The sequence below is a fragment of the Solanum tuberosum genome, unplaced genomic scaffold (assembly GCF_000226075.1).
Source record: "Solanum tuberosum cultivar DM 1-3 516 R44 unplaced genomic scaffold, SolTub_3.0 scf00142, whole genome shotgun sequence".
Lineage (NCBI taxonomy): Eukaryota > Viridiplantae > Streptophyta > Magnoliopsida > Solanales > Solanaceae > Solanum > Solanum tuberosum.
The window spans coordinates 758,748-779,185 of record NW_006239067.1 but is presented as its reverse complement, the minus strand read 5'-3'; the positions used below and the strand labels follow the sequence as shown (position 1 = coordinate 779,185).

Here is a 20,438-nt window from a genome sequence, read left to right as displayed (position 1 = left end):
TATAGGTTTGCCCTTATTTTCCAATCAACACTTGTTTCAGCTCACTGAAGATAAAAAAAAGGTCCTTTCAAGGCTTGTAACGGGGATGAGTGCAAAGGTATGGTCATTTAGGTTCAATGGCTGCAATCCTCATGAAATGAGGTGTGAACAACACTTTCTTTCCTTTTCTTCATCATTCTCATTCATGATCACAAGTCACCCCATTATTCATCTTCCATGGACTATTGGATACCCTATTTTCTTTGCACTTTCACAACTTTATTCCACAACTTTTTCGTTCTTTTTTCTTTTTCATTCTTTTCTTCTTTTACTCTTTTTTATATGGAAGGGTTCCATTTTTCTCAAACCATGGGTCAAAGGGTACTTTCTTGCACTTTTTGATTTACCTTCTCTTTCCACCACACCCCCAACTTAGGCTTTTGGCCTAAGTTGGCTATTCAAACAAACCACAAATCATGAGGATTATGGGTGATGGATAAAGAAAGGTCACAATTTCATCATGTTTCTTCCAATAAAAGGTTAAGGCTCAGAGGGTGTTCAAGTGGAGTTGACACACTCACAAGGTTGGCCATAAAAGAGGTATAATGTCAAATGGTTTCACACTCTTCAAAGTTGCCTAAGATCATATCATGAGATTGCATCACTTAGTCAACCGGACCAACGGGGCAAATTCTAGGTGTCATTATGCATGGTTCACGGTAAGCTCATCACACAAGGCATTGACACCAATGACAAACAAAACTCCACACTTTCACTAGTGTGCAATGTTCATCACAAGAGACTCAATTCGATACTTGGCTAGTCACAACGAGATGCAAAAAGTTTACATATTGTCTATGCAACTTCATTTGACCTCATCGTAACCGCACATTCAATTTTGTTCAATTATGAGAATTATTCAAGTCATTGGTATTGATCAAGACCGATACTCGAATTTGCAAGAGAAAACCACATTCAAACACAAATAAGAGATGGCACAAAACTTTTTGGAAGGGTCCAAAAATCATTTATAATTTAACAAGGAGCCATAAGCTCAATCATCCAAAAAATGCAGTGTTAACACAATTTATAGCTCAAAAAACCCAAATATATACACAGAATAATCATCACAAAAGATCACAAAATGTAGGTCTCACCCCCACCACAATTAAAAAACATTTGTCTTCAAATGCAAGCAAAAATATCCAAAAGTAAAAAAGTAAGACAGAGAGGGATATAAAGAGGGATCCTGTCGAAATAGTCGCTCCATTTATCTGGGCATCCGTGCCCGGTGTAGTGCTCTGAACTGGGGCATCAGTGCATGGTGCAATATCAACAGTACCAGATCCACTAAAAGCTGCCATGGACGTCTCGGTCAGCGATATATGGATCACTAACTGTACAATATTCTCCTCCAGATCTGGCAGGTCTCCATAAATGCTTTCGTCCCTTATCTATATCTTCTCCTCATCGATCTCTGCATCCGACTCATCAACTATTGTGTCATCCCTATGTACATCTCCGGTGGTAGCTGGAGGAATCTCTAAAGTTTCAGGAGTGTCCATATAATCATCAGCCTCTAGTAATGAAGTGAAGTCAGTAGACTTTAGATAGTCTACGTCCTTCCTCAAATCTACTACTTCGACTTTCAAATCAGTCACCTTAAAGGTCTCCCTCTGCCTACTCTCACAAGCCTCAACTCTCGTGGTGAGATTATCAATGGAAGTCTGGAGGGGGGTATAGTGCAGCAATGATGGCACTCTCGATCATCTATGAGATGGATCTCTCAAGTCTGGTCGCCCTCACATCAACTGAATGGGCTAGGTGCCCCATCTTCAGGAGCATAGCCTGAGTGATCCTGGTGGGTTGGGTAGCAGTAGAGGCATTTGGGGCTTGTGAAGAAGAAGAAGGGGCAAAGATGCCTCTGCAGGTATCGAATCAATATCTACCTCCGGGGATGTATCCACCAGAGCTGCCCTCATCCTTTTAGCCTTCTCTTGAGTGTACTCAGCCTCAATGCGCCGGATATCAGTGGAGGAAGATGGGGTAACATCAATATCTCTCATATTGTCCCAAAGAACTCTAGCACGCCGACATAACTCTGTGATCAAGAATGGGAATGGAAGTGAGGTCTGCCTCTGCTTGGCCGTGATGGCCATATCTTGCTCAATAATAAGCCCTAAATCGTTGCTCTTCCTAGAAATAATCGACCCAAGCTAGGCCACCTTAGAATGACGGAGAATTGACTCATTTTAGGAAGGCATCATAGAGCTGCTGATGAATCCAAACCAATAACGTGTAGCTACACTCAAGTCCCTCTTCTCAATTGGGACTCCTTCCTCTATCCACCTAGGGGTGGTGTCTGAGATGAGTGGCGCTAGCCAGCCCTTAAGCTCATCCAATAAAGATGTAGCAGTAGTCAGGTTGGGGTAGTCAAAGTCATACCCCCTGTTAAGTATGATGTTGATGTATTCGCTATTGCATCCAACTTTCTTACCCCGGACCATAACCGACTTAACTGGTCTGAACTCACTGGCCTTCTTCTTGCTCTTTGGAACCAAGTCACCATACGCTGTACAGAACTCTCGGACCTATGAAGGAATATAAGGGCCTTGGGGTCTGGTGAACTGCTTTAAGCGGTGAAAATGGAGGGTGTCCCTCACATCAGAGTATTTTCCCTCAAGTCCCTCTGTGGATAACAACTTTTCCTCGAGAATAGTTCGCAATCCATAACCTTTCAACCGGTTGAGAAGCCTGGGAGGAGGGACGACTAGTGGTACTGCAGCCATAAAAGGTGCCAGAGCTGTCACTGAACCTGCTGGGGTGGAAGCTGAGGGGACGCTAACTGAGTTAGGGAAAGATCTAGAACGGAGCTCATTCCGCCGGGACTGTAAAGGCTGGTCATCCTCAGGCTCAGATAAAGCATCCCGGGAGTCAGCATCCACTCTCTTTGCTACTAGAATCTTGCCTCTGCTCTGACCTCCAGTTGGAGGTTCTTGTCTTCCCTTTTTGGGAGGATTTGATACCCCTTCGTTAATTGTGATACCTCGTGCTCTTTTTCGGGGGTGGCATGTCGATGTTTGTCCTTACCATATCTGCAAAACATCATGAAAAGTGTTAGACACAATTCAAACAAAAGCACAGAAAACCCGTTGCAGACAGACTCGCCAAACTAGTCGGTGAGTCGCCGAATCTCTTTGGCGAGCTCAATCGGGCACGCCGAAGGGATTGGCTCAAAAATCTCAGAAAATTTTGGCATGTCAGCGATGGGAAGACCTTTCGGCAAATCGCCGACAACTTTTAGCGAGGAGGAACTAGCCCGCCGAAAGTTACAGTGCAATTAAAAAGTCAAGTGTGCAGACAAAGGGCAATCAGGAAAGACTTTCAGTGAGTCACTGAGTGCTTTCGGTGACCTCAGGCTTCTCACCAAAAGTTACAGAACCAAACTTCAAATACAACATGAGGTGAGATGGGGAACTTCGGTGAACCGCCGAGTGGTTTGGCGAGCTCGACCCAGCTCGCCAAATGACCCAACATGCCTACTTTCAACCCAACTTGTCAAATTCAACCCCGCAACTCCCAAAACAAAATCAAATCATGCACTTATCAAATTAAGCTCAGACCCAATACACCCATTACCCCAGGATACTCAGACCCGATTTTGCTAAATTTGGCCATTTGACGACTTTTGCCCTTAAAAATGACGTCAACCGCTCCATCATTGGGCAAAATACGTCATTTGGAACAAATACATGCTACTTAGACTTCACCCGACTAGACCCAACAACATGCAAGCACAAACCCACAAATTCTAACCAATTTTAAGGCACAAAATCATGGGAATTCAACAATAAAGTCAATACGGGTAAAATGTTTGAATTAAAACAGGAACACATAAACGCAATTATAATCAGAGAGGCCCAGCGTACAACACTAAGACAAAAACATTGCAAATGAGTACAAATTAAAAGAAATAAACTTGGGGTTCTGAAAACCAACCTTATATGCCGAATAATCAAGATTGAAATGCTAGGCGGCAAAGTAATCCACTCTAACACACAATTAACAACTCAAATACGATGAAAATGTAAGAAATATAGATAATACTATGTGGGTGTGAGTTTGGGAAGATTAAAAGTGAGGGAAAGTGAAAGAGTTTGAAAGTTTAAACCTTTGTCCTTTAAAAACCATTACGTTCTCGCCCATTCGGCGACATTAATTTTGCTCGCCGACCCACTCGACGACACGCCGAGTGGGCACTTACCTCACCGAGTTTACAGGACCTCCAGTTAATGTGGTGGGCCAAACGGCGGACTAGGGCGCGATCGCCGACCTAGTCGGTGATTCACCAAGTTGCTCATGTGCTTGCCGAGTTTTACAGACTCCACTTTGAAAATGTTTTGAGTCTAACGGCGGTCTAGGTTGGGCTTGCCGACCTCTTAGGTGATGCGCCAACTACACTTTCAGCTCGCCTACCTGCACTTTTCAAACACCTTCCACACTTCAACCTGCACAATCAACACGCCATTATTTCCAAAACAAAAATAAAGAAATAAAACACTTGGGTTGCCTCCCAAAAAGTGCCTTTGTTAACATCGTGGCATGACACAAGTCCCACTTAAGTTCCATTAGTGGGGTTTGCCTAATTTTCATAAGGCTACCCCTCTTCCGGCTCTGGGAAGAGGTGAGACAACACTTGGTCCATTTGGGACCCTAGTAGCTGAATAAGCATGGCATGAGAGGTTGTCTTCTGGTTCAGCATCAAGACATTCTCTCTTGACTCCTCCAACACTCTGTCGTGTGTTTGGACTTTGTGTAGAATGAGTAAGATGACCTCTTTAATTTGCCCACCCTCCTGTTTCTTCATCTTTCGACGCTCGTGAGGGAGAATGTACATGTCCTTCCTCTTGGACACTACTTCCAGTTCCTTGACCTTTTTGGTTGAGATTTCTAGCTGACCTAACAATGTGGCCAAGTGTTGGTCCTTGTTGGTCTTGGCCACATAATTAATGAGTTGGGCGACTGATTCATAGGATTGTCCAAGCAAACAACTCGAAGAAAGTTGGTCAGCCACTATTCTATTTTCGGGGTCCAGACCCCTGTAGAAGCAATCCAGAAGCATCTTATCTAGAATTCCATGAGTTGGGCATAACTGCAATAGGATCTTAAACCTTGGCCACAACTCATAAATGGACTCGCCCTCCAATTGTTTGAAATTTAGGATGTTATTCCTAAAAATCAATCTCAAATGAGGGTGGTCCATTGGGTCACTGTTGCTACTAGATATACTTCAACTTTCTGCTCAAGACAGCAACACAAAAACCAAAACTAAAAATAAGGTAAGTTGAATATAATTAACGATAAAAAAATTCAACTTAACTAAAGATTCTCAAGTAACACCACTCCTCGACAGCGGCGCTATTTTGATTTCATGTATCAGGACACTTCTTCCAATACTAAGTGCCAATGATCGTTAGTCAGTAATATAACCCAACTAAGTGAGTTGGGGTTGAATCCCACAGGGAGTGGTATGTGCTTAAGAATCAAGAGCCAAGTATAAATATGTTCAAGTCAGTCATAGACAAAAACATTTACAAATAAAAACATGGTTCAAGTTTAGTGTGACACAAGTGTCAAATATGGGGTTTTTTATTGTAATTATCAACTACAACAACAAATAACACGAAAATAACAAGTACAGAGACATGTTCTTGGGATGTGATTGGATTATGAGCTAAGGTAGTCAAGTGGGTAATTGCAATTGATAGTAAATAGCTGTAAATCAATGAATAAGCTAGACTTTAGTGGGGATAAACTTTCTCTCGAACAGTTTACCCCAAATAAAATTGGTTTCTGTCGAACACCAATGAGCAGTAATTAAGAACAACCTTCGCTTTAGTCCATTCACTCTCTCAAGCTGAACCCATGACAACCCAATACCCATAGATCATCAAATCAGTAGTCTTGGTTTTAAAACCTCTCTCTCGAGCAAGCCAAAAACACAAAGTTAGAGTTACATTTGCAACTACAATCCTTTAAATGAAACCACAATCACTGATTGGAATCACTTTTAAACAGTATTTAAACTATCAATTAACAATACCCAACAGCTAAATCAACCCATAATCACATAATCACACCCCTAGAATTGGGGTTTTAGCTAGACATCATAAAAAGATAGAAATCATTACCAAATTGTGTTTCCATCAACTGGGTACGATTAATTTCATCTTTACAAAGGTCTAAGATGAAAAATCTTCAACATCCACTTCCAATTTCTCACAATGGAAATCTTCAAATCTTCAAAGCTAAGGAAAATATTGTCTCAATACTCTCAGCTCTAAAACTTCAAAAATCTGATAATAATAAAACTTGGATACTATGAAAAACTAATACTCAATAAGAATTTAAAAATGTATTTATAGTCGCCCAAAATATGTTGCGAATAACCATTTGGCGCAATAAGTCGGGATCGACGATCTACTCGGTGATTCACCCTTTGGTCAATTCCATCGCCTTTTTGCTTTGGCCTTCAGAATCTTCAACTTCTGTAACTTTGGGTGATCTAGCACTGCATCGCAGAACTTTTCGGTGACTCGCCGACTGCTCCATTCAATCGCCGACTTGATTTTCTACTTCATGGCTTGACATGATGGAACTTTAGGTGAGATCATGGCCACTCGGCGAGTCGCCCAATGGGTTCGGCGATCATCAGACCTTGTTTTCTTCGTTCTTTGAGCTGCCTTATTCCTCTTTGCTAATTTTTGTCCATTCTTTGTTCCTCAATACAAATACCTGAAAATCAAGGATTTACATAAGTTATTGGCACAAAATATGCATTTGAGGACACTAAATCTATTAAAATAAAGCCCTAAATGAGTCAAAATCATGGACTCATCATACCCGTGAACCCAAATGTGGGTGCGGTGGCATCTAGAGTGAGGGATTTCATTAGAATGAATCCTCTGGAGTCTTATGGTTCTAAGGTCGAAGAAGACCCTTAAGAGTTCATTGATGAGTTTGATAAGGTATTGCTGATCATAGGAGTGACGCTGGTTGAAAAAGCGGAATTGGCCGCTTATCAACTTAAGGGTATTTCTTAAATATGGTTCAACTATTGGAAAGAAGGGAGAGCGGAAGATTTGGGTTATCTTGATTGGGTAAAGCTTAAGGTGTGTTTCCTTGATAGGTTCTTTCCCCTTGAGATGAGGGAGGCAAAATTGCTTTAATTCATTAACCTTAGTCAAGGAAGTATGAGTGTGAAAGTATATGCTTTGAATTTCACACAATTTCGAGGTATGCTCCTAATATGGTTGCCGATCCTAGGGCAAGGATGAGTAAGTTTTGTTTCGGTTGTGTCCGAAACGGTGGTTAAGGAATGTTGTACCGCTATGCTTATCAAGGACATGGATATTTCTCATCTCATGGTTCATGCTCATCAAATTGAAGAGGAGAAACTTAAGGAAAGATCTAAGGAGGCAAATAGGGCCAAAACTGGTGATGGTAACTTCTCACATTTAAGGTCCGATGGACATGGTCGTTTTAAGTTCCGATCAAGGTTTTTTGGTCAAGGTTCCTCCAATATTCCTTCTAAGTTCAATAAAGATAGAGTGTCTAACCCTAAGCCTCAAGGAGGAAATGGTGGTGGATCTTTATTGCCTCTGCCTACTTGTGCTAGGTGTGGAAAGAAGCACGAGGGTAAGTGCTTAGCAGTCACAGATGGTTGCTTCGGTTGTCGTAAAAGTGGTGATATGTTGAGGGATTTCCCGATGCTTACGTCTGAAGTAAGTGAGCGTAAGCAAGCTCCTCCTAGTGGTTCGGGTTCAAATGCTCACAAGATAAACCGATTCGATGCACTTCAGACTCGTCATGAGCAAGAGGGTTCACCCGATGTAGTTACCGGTAAGTTGGAAGTTTTCCAACTTGATTTTTATGCTTTATTTGACCCCGGCTCTACCTTGTCTTATGTGATGCCATATGTTGCTATAAGTTTTAATATTCTTTCGAATGTGTTCTTAGATCCCTTTTCTGTCTCTAATAAACAGATGATTACAACTCTATAATCAACTAAACAAATAAACTTGAATCAAAACTAGAAAACTTAATCCTAAAGATCAGGTTATTCAATTTAGTTCTTCGTATCCACAACAGTCAAAATCTTCAATCAAAACTCTCTCAAATACAAAGTCTCTCTTACTTGATTGTGTTATGATTTTATTTCTCTATGTAAGTGCACAAAAATCATTGTAGAAAACCCTACCTATTTATAGGCACGAAACCATTCCTTCTTTAGGTTGAAGTCGGTGACCGCTTACTGCTTCCCTTTCCTTGTAGCCTTAAAATAACTCCCACATCTTGTACTTCATTCACCATCTTGAACTTCTTTCGCTACACTAAAACATCTTCTCCTAATCCACTTGGACTCTATCTGGGAGGAACATGGTTGTGGAACTTGTTTCTTACATCTATTCTCATATTTGTCACACATAAGAATCTTCCTAGATCCAAAACCTTTCATCTATTACAAAAGAGGTCTCTTAAATCTCAATCAATCATTCTATCAAACAACTTACCATTTTCTGTTGCATCGAGATGGAGAGATCAAGATTGAATGTTGACATCTTGACCTTGAATGAAACTGTTAATACTATTACTAATTAAACTCGTGCTAATATGTCAAGAGATGAAAGAAGAGATGGTACTATCCAAGAACTTGGACATAGTGATTCTGCATTAGTTGAAGCCACTGCTGAATACCTTTCTAATCTAGATTCTACAATCGCTTATTGTCGTAGAACTTCCATATCTTGGCACATTAGCAGGAGTTGAATTACTAGTAGCATTAAGAGTTCCACTGAAGGTTAAGCTGTAAACATTCATCTGAGGTGCAACAACAAATGATAAGATGTTTGATAGAATGATTGGTTGATACAACCTATTTGTCAATGTACATGCGCATATTTGCTGCCTCTTTCTAGTAAAAAGGCTACAACATACTGAAAATATATGTATATAAACTAAAAAACACAAAAAGATAATCATAAACACAACCTGAAAAGAATTATACCAACCTAAGGCAAGTATAAACACATAGAGGTGGAAAAAAAACATATTTCACAAGGATTATAAATACATATCTACAGTTACATGTACTGGTATTTGAATTATAGTTATTTCATAGAAACTATTTGCCACCACTATTTGGAAAGAAATGTCACATTTCACAATAATGTTAAATACATCTATAGATACTTGTACCAACATTGGATTATAGTTAATTAAAAGAGTTAAGGGGCCATTTGGTATGGGAATGAGATAGACAACGTTATCCCATGAATTGAGATATATCCCGTGAGAGTTTATTCGATCATTGTTTTTGTCAAGCCCCGAGCCTACACCCTGGGCGGGACTGGCACTCGAGAACTATTGTTGGCCCCAATCGAACCCTTTGCCTAGCTTAACTCTTAGCGGAAGACTTTACTCAAAATAAATGTACTTTAAAAGTAAACGGAAAGGTCAAAGATAACTGAGAATGTATTATAAGTAAACATTCACTGGCCAAAGTGGAACCTCAAGTCCCAAACATAACTGAAATGGAAAGACTCAATAACTAACATCAACTAACTGTCTATGAAGCCTCTAATAGCTGATATGGACATTGGGACAAGACCCACAACATCCTAATGAACTAGAATAATGTAAACAATAAAAAAGGGATCCTCCGGAAGCAAAGAGGCTCACCAAAAACTCTAAAGCTCAACTGGATCAACGAAGCACTGGATGCTGATCCTGGACACCTGTATCTGCATCATAAAAAGATGCAGGCCAAATGGCATCAGTACATTGAATATACGAACATGCGAGGGGAATTCTAAAACAAGACATAAGCTTGAAAGGAACCGAAGGAACACACCTAGTCTGAACTCAACTCAACTTAACTCATTTCAATATAAAGCAATAATGTAAATGCAGTATAAATAAAAGATTTTAAACCATGGATAATAACTATGTGCATTTATAAATACAATAGTAACTCAGTTTGTATGCAAAGATACAATATAATCTCTGTTTGTATATGAAAATACAATTAACTCTGTGTATATAAGAATACAAAATATCTGTGTGGGAGTTTCTCTAATCGACAACCATCACTTCTGAGCTATGTGATGATAAAACATTTTTCCTCATGCTGCCAAGGCCGTCCTATACCTTGTCGAGGTTATAGAACCTAACTACTAAGTGTATCCACTAGTCTATGCTAAAAAGCACTAAGGAATCATCTAAAAAGTATGACCCTTTTCTACCCACGTTGGCAACATGGTTTATGGGGGTTGTGAGTTGTCTGAACTCTCCACCTTATCGGTGCTCAATACTACTCCCAAAAATGTAACTAGCTCATATGTTTAAAAATATAACTCTTTTTGTGATTTGAGATAATTGCTCAAAAACTAGCCCAAAGGCTCTCTTGGAAATCAGTGTTTCCTCTCTTGATTAAATGAGAAAACATTTACTCTTTACTGAAAACTAGCTCAAAGGCTCTTTTGGAAATTGGTGTTTCCTTTCTTGATTAAATGCGAAAACATTTGCTCTTTGGGAATACATAGTCCCCATATACTCTTTTGAAGAAATGAACTTCACTGTTTACTCTTTACTCAACTCAAAACTCAAGTCTTAAAACACATTTAAATTATTTGCAAAAGACTTTTGAAAGGACTCTAAGAACTCTCTAGACTTGGCTCTTAACTTTCCTTGAATTTAAAATTATTGGATTCAAGGTTGTGATTTGTGATAGGAAAGATCTCGTGATGTTTAAGAGTGTTTTTATATAGTTCAACATGAGAAACGATCAAGAAATCACTGTGAGAAAGTCTGTGACGCGGAGATGCATTTTAATATTTGGTCGCGAAATAAATTTTGAGGCAGAGGGGTCCGCGACCTCTCCGCAATGTGGAGAAATCTTATGCAAAAAGGTCGGGCAGGTCCGCGACGCGGATTGGGATGCCAGATTCGGCCGACTTTTTCCTTCTTCATTTTCTAACCCCAATTCGCCTAAATTCGATTCATTTTCTCAAATTATCTTTAGATTCAGATACCCAGAACACGTACACAAGAATCTAACTCAAAGAACTCTAATAGTCGACACTATAATCTCAAGAAACTCCTCAATCTCATACCAAATTCGAGAAACGAATGTAATTCAAGAACACATATCAAGAACATTTAAACTTTCAACTTTTTAGGAGAAATTAATGTTGAAATAAACATGTTTGGCGCGTGGGTGAATAAACTTAACGCTGTGTGAACTCACTTACCTTGTAGGGATTAATCCTTAGCGAAATCTTATGATCTTGACGAAATCTTGACCTTTTCTCCTCTTTTCTCCTCTTGAGTTCTTTCTCCAAAAACCCTAGCGTGAAATCTTTGAGTGCATAAACTAAAACAATTTAGTTTAGACCCCTACTTAATTATCAAAAACGAAATAAATTAATTGGCTATGGAAAAAACCAAAATACCCCTTTAAAATCCGGTTGACTTTCCTTATCTAGACAACCCAACTTTGATATGACCGTCTCATACGAGCTCAAAAATTAGCAAACTCAGTGGCATTGTAAATATAATTACAAGAACTTTCATTTGACATCTTATTTGCCACATAAATCATCCTGTACTGAAAGTTATGGTCGTTTGAAGTTGACCCAAAACTCATACTTAACATAACTTTTGCCAAATTTCAGATTTTCATTCCTTCAAAAAATGGTTCTTTCTAATTCTAGCTCTTTCAAATTGCGAGGTGTTACAATTGTACAAATGATTGGGTAAATAATTCTAAAATGTCTTCCTATTGTGGCTTTATGGCCTGAAATTGCTCGTAGTACATGTTAATTAGCATTGTTATGCATGGAATTTAACCACCAGTTTGCAAAAATTGTTTGGCGCACAATACAATGTTTCATTGCTTACAAGGTGATGGTGGCCTAATATGTGGCTCTCTTACTAGAGTTGCTGCATTACAAGCAGATGCAACTGTAACATCCATAGGAGAACCATTCCGACTCAAACTTAACCTTTCAGAAATTTGAATGGATCTTACCATTGCATCAGCTACTAATGTAGAAACTCCCGTAAGAGAGCCATAAATTGGGCCCATCATCACCTTGTAAGCAATGAAATATTCTACCGTATGCCAATCAATTTCTACAGACTAAAGGTTAAATTTCATGGATGACAATGCTAATAAATATGTACCTTTGAGCAATTTCAGGTTACCCTATGGTAAGTATGGGAAGTAGAAATATAGTGTCAGGAAGTGTATTGTAACACCCCACAACTAGAAAGATCTAGAATTAGAAAGAGTCAATTTTGGAAAGAATGAAATATCTAGAAATTTGACAAAATTAAGTTAAGTATGAGTTTTGGGTCAATTTCAAACGACCCTAACTCCTAGCTCTGGATGAGTTAGGTGTGCTACCAGATACTGTAGCGAAGATATTTGAATTATCTTTCCAACTTCACCTAGTTTGTGCGATTTCGAGTTTGTATGAGGGATATATGTCCATTTGAAGTTGGAATGTCTAGATAAGGAAAGTCAAAACCGGATTTTAGAAGTGTATTATGGTCTTTTCACCACCCAATTAATTAATTTCTCTTTTGGTAATTAAGTTGGGGTCTAAACTGATTAATTCAGTTTACGCTATTGAAAAATAAGTTAGGGTTTTGAGAGAAGAGAAAAGAAGAGGAGAAAAGAGGAGAAGAAGCAAGGAATAACCAAGTTCTTGAAGTTTTGCTTGAGGATTTCGCCAAGGGTTGATCCCTACGAAGTATGTGAGATCACATAGCGTTGGGTTAGTTCACCCACGCTCCAATCATGATTTGATTCAGCATAATTATGTTCTTGAAAGAAGAGTTTATGAGTTCTTGATGAATATTGTTGAAAGTTTGGAGAATTTCTTGAGTTAGATTCATGAAATTAGATGCAGTTTTGAGTAGATTCTTGCATATTTTGGGTATGTAGTCGAATCTAAGTGTTTGGGGAAAGACCTAATTGAGTTTAGAATTAAACAATGACCAAGAGAATTCGTCAAAAATCTGGGAAAAAGGGTGGGGATCCGCGTTTGGTCTCTGAGGCGCCACGCTTGCAAGAGCACCCCAAGCCAGATTCTAAAGTTTTGGGTTTGGCACCTCACGCCACTCAGTGGGCCAGGGACGCCAGGTCTTCTACTTTTTCCCATTTCTTTCCATACTAGTCCCCTTGAAACGTACCTATGTTTTCTAGTTGATTCCTACACTTTAAGGTACGTCTAAATAACATTATATCATCCATAACCTAAGATCATGAGCCTTGAATCCATAATTCAATTCAAGGAAAGTTAAGAGAAGTTCATAGAGTTTTCCAACAGTCTTTTACAAACGTTTTTACATTGTGTTAAGGGTTGAGTTTTGAGTTGAGTAAAAAGTAAAGGTTGAAGTTCATTTCTTCAAAGAGTATATGGGTATTCCCAAAGAGTTTAAAGTGTTTTCGCATTTAAATATGAAAGGAAACTGAGATTTCCAAAGAGCCTTTGAGCTAGTTTTCAGAAAAGAGTGAATGCTTTCACAATTAATCAAGAAAGGAAACTCTTATTTCCAAGAGGAGCCTTTGAGCTATGTTTTGAGAAATTATCTACAACCACAAAAAGAATATATGTTTTTAAACATAAGAGCTAGTATTATATTTTGGGAGTTGTATTGAGCATCGATATGGGGAGAGTTCAGACGACTCCCAGCCCCCATAAACAATGTAGTCACCATGGGTAGAAAAGGGTCATACTTTTTAGATGATTCCTTAGTGCTTTTTTTAGAATAGACTAGTGGATCCACCTATTAGTCAGGTTCTATGCCCTTGGCAAGTTATAGGATGGCCTTGGCAGCGTGAGGCAAAAACGTTGTATCATCACAATAACACTTAAGTGATAGTTGTAGGTTAGAGAAACTCCCACATTAGTATTTTCTATTCTTATATACACAGAAGTAAATTGTATTTTTATATACATTTCAGAGTTTACATTGTATCTTTCCATACACACATATTCATTATTGTATTTCTAAATACACAGAGTTGTTATCCATGTTTCGAAAAGCTTTTCTTTATATTGCACTTGTTTATACTGCTTTATATTAAAATGAGTTCAGTTGAGTTGAGTTGAGTTGAGTTGAGACCAGGTTTGTTCTTTCAGTTCCTTTTAAGCTTATGTCTTGTTTAGTATTCCCCTCGCATGCTCATACATTCAATGTATAAATGCCATTTGGCCTGCATCTTTTAATGATACCGATACAGGTAACCAGGATCAGCATCTAGCGCATCGTTGATTTTAGTTGAGCTTGAGAGTTTGTTGGTGAGCCTCATTGCTTCCGGAGGATCCCCTTTTCATTGCTTTTAATATGTTTAGTTCTTTAGGATGTCGTGGGTCTTGTCCCGACGTCCATCTCAGTTGTTTAGAGGATACATAGAGAATTGGTCATGTTAGTTCTTGAGTCTTTCTATTTCCTATTTCGTTTAAGACTTGAGTTGCAACTTGGGCCAGTGGAATGTTATTTTAATACATTCTAAGTTTATTATTGAGAAATTCAGTTTACTTTTTAAAGTATTTATATCATGAGTAAGTCTTCCGCTGAGTAAGTAAGCCAGTCCAAGGGTTTTCTTGGGGCCAACAATTATTCTCGAGTACCAGTCCCGCCCAGGGTGTAGGCTCGGGGGGTGACAAACTTGGTATTAGAGCCCAGAGTTCAAGAGATCTTTGGAGTCTATGAAGCCGTGTTTGTATAGTCCTAGTTATCGGTGTAAAGCCCGCCACATCTATAATTAGGAGGCTGCAAAACTTAGGAGCTATCTCACTTCTTTTATACTCATTTTGTGCGATAGAGTGTATCTCTATAGAAGTTCTTTCTAACTCGTGCTTGCGCATGTCTTTTAGATCATGCCTCCACGAAGAGCTATCAAATGTCGTCCGACTAGAAGAAATGTTGAACCACAGGAACAAGGGGTACCTAATGCACTAGAAGTGCAACCCCAAGGATAGGTCACCAATGTTGAGTTCCGTGAGGCCATCCAGATGTTGAGCCAAGTTGTGACCAATCAAGCTGCAGCAAAGAGGGAATCGACAGGAAGTGGCTGAAACTTCATGGATCCGTGAGTTCTTAAGGATGAATCCTCCAAGCTTTATTGGTTCAAGTGTTACTGAGGACCCATAAAACTTTGTTGAGGAGCTTTAGAAGGTTTTTGAGATCATGCATGTTGCTGATGCTGAGCGGGTGGAACTAGCTGCATGCCAAATGAAGGGTGTCGCTAGGATAGGGTTCAACCAATGGAAGAAGAACCGAGCCGAGGGAGCACCACCTACGAGTTGGGCTTGTTTTGAGGAGGCTATCTTGGGGAGTTTCTTCCCCCAAGAACTGAGAGAAGCAATGGTACGAGAGTTTCTCACTCTTAAGCAGGATTCTTTGAGCGTTCATGAGTACAATATGAAGTTCACACAACTTTCCCGCTATGCTCCGGAGATGGTTGCTGACATGAGGAGCAGGATAAGTTTATTCGTTGCTGGGTTGTCTCACTTGTCAAGTAAAGAAGGCAAGGTTGCTATTATGATAGGGGATATGGACATAACAAGGCTAATGATCTATGTGCAATAAGTTGAGGAGGACAAACTAAGGGATAGAGAAGAGTTTAAGAATAAGAGGGCTAAGACATCAGGGAATGAGTCCGAGAAGTAGAAGAGTAATGCCAATTGGTCATCCTTCCAACATAAACAAAAGGGACCTGCTCTATCATCTGCTAGTGCACCTGTACCAAAGAACAAAGTTAAGTACAATAGTCAGAATTTCTGAGCTAAACCTGCCTATTCTCAGGGTAGTATAGCACAAGGGGATAGTATGCCTCCTGCATGTGCTAAGTGTGGTAGGAACCACTCAGGGATGTATCGTGATGGCTCCACTGGTTGCTTAAAGTGTGTCCATAACGGTCATTTTATGCGAGAGTCTCCGAATAGCAAGCAGGGTAATGGTAATGGGGGCAATGGAGCCAAGTATCCTTTAGCTACATCTAGAGGGGCTACTTTAGGGGCAGGCAGATGAGGAAACCATCTGTATGCTATCACCAGTCACCAAGAACAAAAAGATTCGCCAGATGTTGTCACTGGTATGATCCAAGTCTTTAACTTCAATGTTCATGCTTTGCTAGATGCAGGAGCGACTTTATCCTTTGTAACTCCTTATGTTGCGATGAACTTTGATGTTCTTATGAAAAACTTAGTGAGCCCTTCCGTGTTTTTACACCTGTTGGTGAGTCTATTCTAACAGAGAGAGTCTATCCTGATTGTCCCATTTCCGTCAATCACAAAAGCACCAAGGCTGATTTAGTTGAGTTAGATATGTTAGATTTTGATGTTTTTCTTGGTATGGATTGGCTTCATGCCTGTTATGCCTTAGTAAATTCGAGAACGCTAGTAGTCAAGTTTCAGTTTCCTAATGAGCCAGATATAGAGTGGAAGAGTAGTTCAACAGTGCCTAAGGGTCATTTTATTTCGTACCTTAAGGCAAGAAAGTTAGTTTCCAAGGGGTGTTTCTATCACTCCGAGTTAATGACTCTAGTGTTGAGATACCTCCTATTCAGTCAGTTCCAGTAGTAAAAGATTTTCCAAAAGTCTTTCCAGATGATCTTCCTGTAGTCCCTCCTGAGAGAGAAATAAACTTTGGTATAGATATTCTTCCCGATACTCGCCCTGTATCTATCCCGCCATATAGGATGGCACCAACAAAGTTAAAAGATGTAAAGAGCACTTGAAAGATCTCCTTGAGAAGGGTTTTATTCAACGAAGTGTCTTACCTTGGGGCTCTCCGGTCTTGTTTGTGAGGAAGAATGACGGTTCCCTTAGAATGTGTATAGACTACCGTCAGTTGAAAAAGGTTACCATCAAGAATAAGTATCCTCTTCCGAGAATTGATGATCTCTTCGAACAACTTGAAGGTGCCAATTGTTTTTCGAAAATATACCTCAGATCTGGCTAAAATCAGTTAAGAGTAAAGGAATGTGATATTCCAAAGACAACTTTCAGGACGTGTTATGGTCATTATGAGTTTCTGGTCATGTCATTCGGTTTAACTAATGCACCTGCACTGTTCATGGACCTTATGAATAGAATATTCAGGCCTTATTTAGATATGTTTGTTATCGTGTTTATTGAGGACATACTAATCTATTCTAGGAATGAGAAAGATCATACTAGCCATCTCAGAATAGTTCTCCAAACTTTAAAGGATAGAGAGTTGTATGCCAAGTTCTCTAAGTGTGAGTTTTAGCTTGAATATGTGGCATTCTTAGGCTATATTATTTCCGGTGATGGAATTAGAGTTGATGCTTAGAAAATAGAGGCAGTGCATAATTGGCCTAGACCCATATCTCCAACTGATATTAGGAGTTTCTTGGGGTTGGCTGGATATTATAGAAGGTTCGTAGAGGGGTTCTCATCTATTTCGTCCCCTTTGACCAAGTTGACTCAGAAAATAGTGAAGTTTCAATGGTCTGAAGCTTGTGAGAAAAGCTTTCAGGAATTGAAAAAGAGGTTGACTACTGCCCCAGTATTGACCTTACCACAAGGTACACAAGGCTTTGTTGTATATTGTGATGCGTCTAGAGTTGGTTTGGGTTGTGTGTTAATGAAGAATGGAAAAATTATAGCTTATACCTCCAGAAAGCCTAAGGTTCACGAGAAGAATTATCGAATCCATGATCTAGAGTTGGCTGTCGTAGTATTTGCTTTAAAAATATGGCACCATTATTTGTATGGTGTTCATGTTGATGTATTCACTGATCACAAGAGTCTTTAGTACGTGTTTAGTCAGAAAGAGCTTAATTTGAGACATCAGAGGTGGTTAGAGTTACTTAAGGATTATGACATGAGTATTGTTTATCACCTATGTAAGGCTAATGTTGTTGCTGATGCCTTGAGTAGATTGTCTATGGGTAGTTTCGCCTATTTTGAGGAAGATAAGAAGGATTTAGCTAAAGATGTGCATAGACTTGCACAATTAGGAGTTCAGCTAATGGATTCCAGATAAGGAGGAGTAATGGTGATGAATGGGGTTGAATCATCATTAGTGTCAGAAATGAAAGAAAAGCAAGACCAAGATCCCATATTGCTTAAATTGAAGGCAAATGTTCATAAGCAAAAAGTAATGGCTTTTGAACAAGGGGGAGATGGTGTATTGAGGTATCAAGGTATATTGTGTGTACCATGGGTGGATGAACTCTAAGAGAGGATCATGGAGGAGGCTCATAGCTCCAGAAATTCAATTCATCCGGGTTCCATAAAGATGTATCGTGACTTGAGAGAAATGTATTGGTGGAATAGTATGAAGAAGGGCACTGCAGAGTTTGTTGCTAAGTGTCCAAATTGCCAACAAGTTAGAGTAGAGCACTAGAGGCCCGATGGTATGGCACAAAATATAGAACTTTCATCACAGGTTTACCACGGTCTCACATACAACATGACTCGATTTGGGTGATTGTAGATCGAATGACTAAATCAGTCCATTTCTTGTTGGTAAAGACTACCCATACAATAGAGGAATATGCCAAGTTGTATCTTCAAGAGGTAGTTAGACTTCATGGGGTCCCAATTTGATTATTTCAAACAGAGGTGCGCAATTTACTGCACAGTTCTGAAATCTTTTCAGAAAGGCTTGGGTTCAAAAGTGAACTTAAGCACTGCTTTTCATCCTCAGACAGATGGGTAAGCAAAGTGCAATATTCAGACCTTAGAGGATATGTTGAGGGCCTATGTGATTGATTTCAAAGGTAATTAGGATGATCACGTACCTCTCATTGACTTTGCTTACAACAATAGTTACCACTCTAGCATCTAGGTGGCTCCTTATGAAGCTCTTTATGGGAGAAGATGTAGATCTCCTATTGGATGATTTGAAGTTCGTAAAGTTAAGTTTATTAGGCCGGACTTAGTTCATCAAGCTATGGAGAAGGTGAAAGTTATTCAAGAGAGGTTGAAGACAACGCAGAGTCGTCAGAAATCCTATACATATGTTAGGAGAAGGAACTTAGAGTTTGAAGTAGATGATTGGGTCTACTTGAAAGTTTCACCCATGAAGGGTGTTATGAGGTTTGGTAAGAAGGGGAAATTTAGTCCCCGGTATATTGGCCCTTACAGAGTATCAAAGATGATTGGCAATGTAGCTTATGAGTTTGAGCTACCCCAAGAATTAGCAGCAGTTCATCCGGTGTTCCACATCTCCATGTTGAAAAAGTGTATGGGCGATCCTTACTTGATCATACCAACTGAATATATTAGTATCAATGATAGCTTATCTTATGAGGAGATTCCTGTTCAGATTCTAGATCCTTAAGTTCGCAAGTTGAGAACAAAATAAGTAACATCCAAAGTTCTTTGGAGGAATCAGTTTGTTGAGGAAGCAACTTGGGAAGCTGAGGAAGATATGAAGAAGAGATATCCACATATCGTCGAATCCGAAGAAGTTCCAAATTAATGTACTAATCCTTTTCTTGGTATTTATTTATAAGTTGGCATGTTGTATTTGCATTTTTGCTTGTTAGGTGTTTGCGCTGAATGTTAGATGTTACGCCCTTAGACTACTAGGATTGATCTCATTCGATGAGGAATGTTCCCAAGTGGGAGATATTGTAACACCCCGCAACTAGAAAGAGCTAGAATTAGAAAGAGTCATTTTTGAAAAGAATGAAAAATCTGGAAATTTGACAAAATTAAGTTAAGTATGAGTTTTGGGTCAACTTCAAACGATCCTAACTCCTAGATCAGGATGAGTTAAGTGTGCTACAATATACCGTAGGAAAGATCTTTGAATTATCTTTCCAACGCCGCCAAGTTTGATTGATTTCAAGTTCGTATGAGGGAGATATACCCATTTGACGTTGGGCGATCTAGATAAGGAAAGTCACAACCAGATTTTAGAAGGGTATCATGGTATTTTCACCACCCAGTTAATTAATTTCATTTTTGGTAATTAAGTTGGGGTCTAAACTGATTTGATTCAGTTTACGCTATTGAAAAATAAGTTAGGGTTTTGAGAGTAGAGAAAAGAAGAGGAGAAAAGAGGAGAAAAAGCAAGGAATCGCCAAGTTCTTGAAGTTTTGCTTGAGGATTTCCCCAAGGGTTGATCCCTACGAGGTATGTAAGATCACATAACGTTGGGTTAGTTCACCTATGTGCCAATCATGATTTGATTCAACGTAATTATGTTCTTGAAAGTATAGTTTATGAGTTCTTGATAAATATTGTTGAAAGTTTCGTTTGAATCTTGATTGTTGAAGTTTGGAGAAGTTATTGAGTTAGATTCATGAAATTAGATGTCTTTTAGAGTAGATTCCTGCATATTTTTGGTATGTAGTCGAATCTAAGTGTTTGGGGAAAGACCCAATTGAGTTTAGAGTTGAA

At 39.3% G+C, this 20,438-nt stretch overlaps 1 protein-coding gene across 1 annotated transcript in view; it reads right to left on the bottom strand.

Annotated features, from left to right (window-relative positions):
- Nucleotides 1-1,343, bottom strand: part of LOC102600052 (putative pentatricopeptide repeat-containing protein At3g23330) — a 24,862-nt gene extending 23,519 nt beyond the window's left edge. Inside the window, exon 1 of the mRNA XM_015310794.1 lies at nucleotides 1,206-1,343. Coding sequence (XP_015166280.1) covers nucleotides 1,206-1,343 — 138 coding nt within the window. The remainder of the gene's footprint in view (nucleotides 1-1,205) is intronic.
- Nucleotides 1,344-20,438: the final 19,095 nt, after the last annotated feature.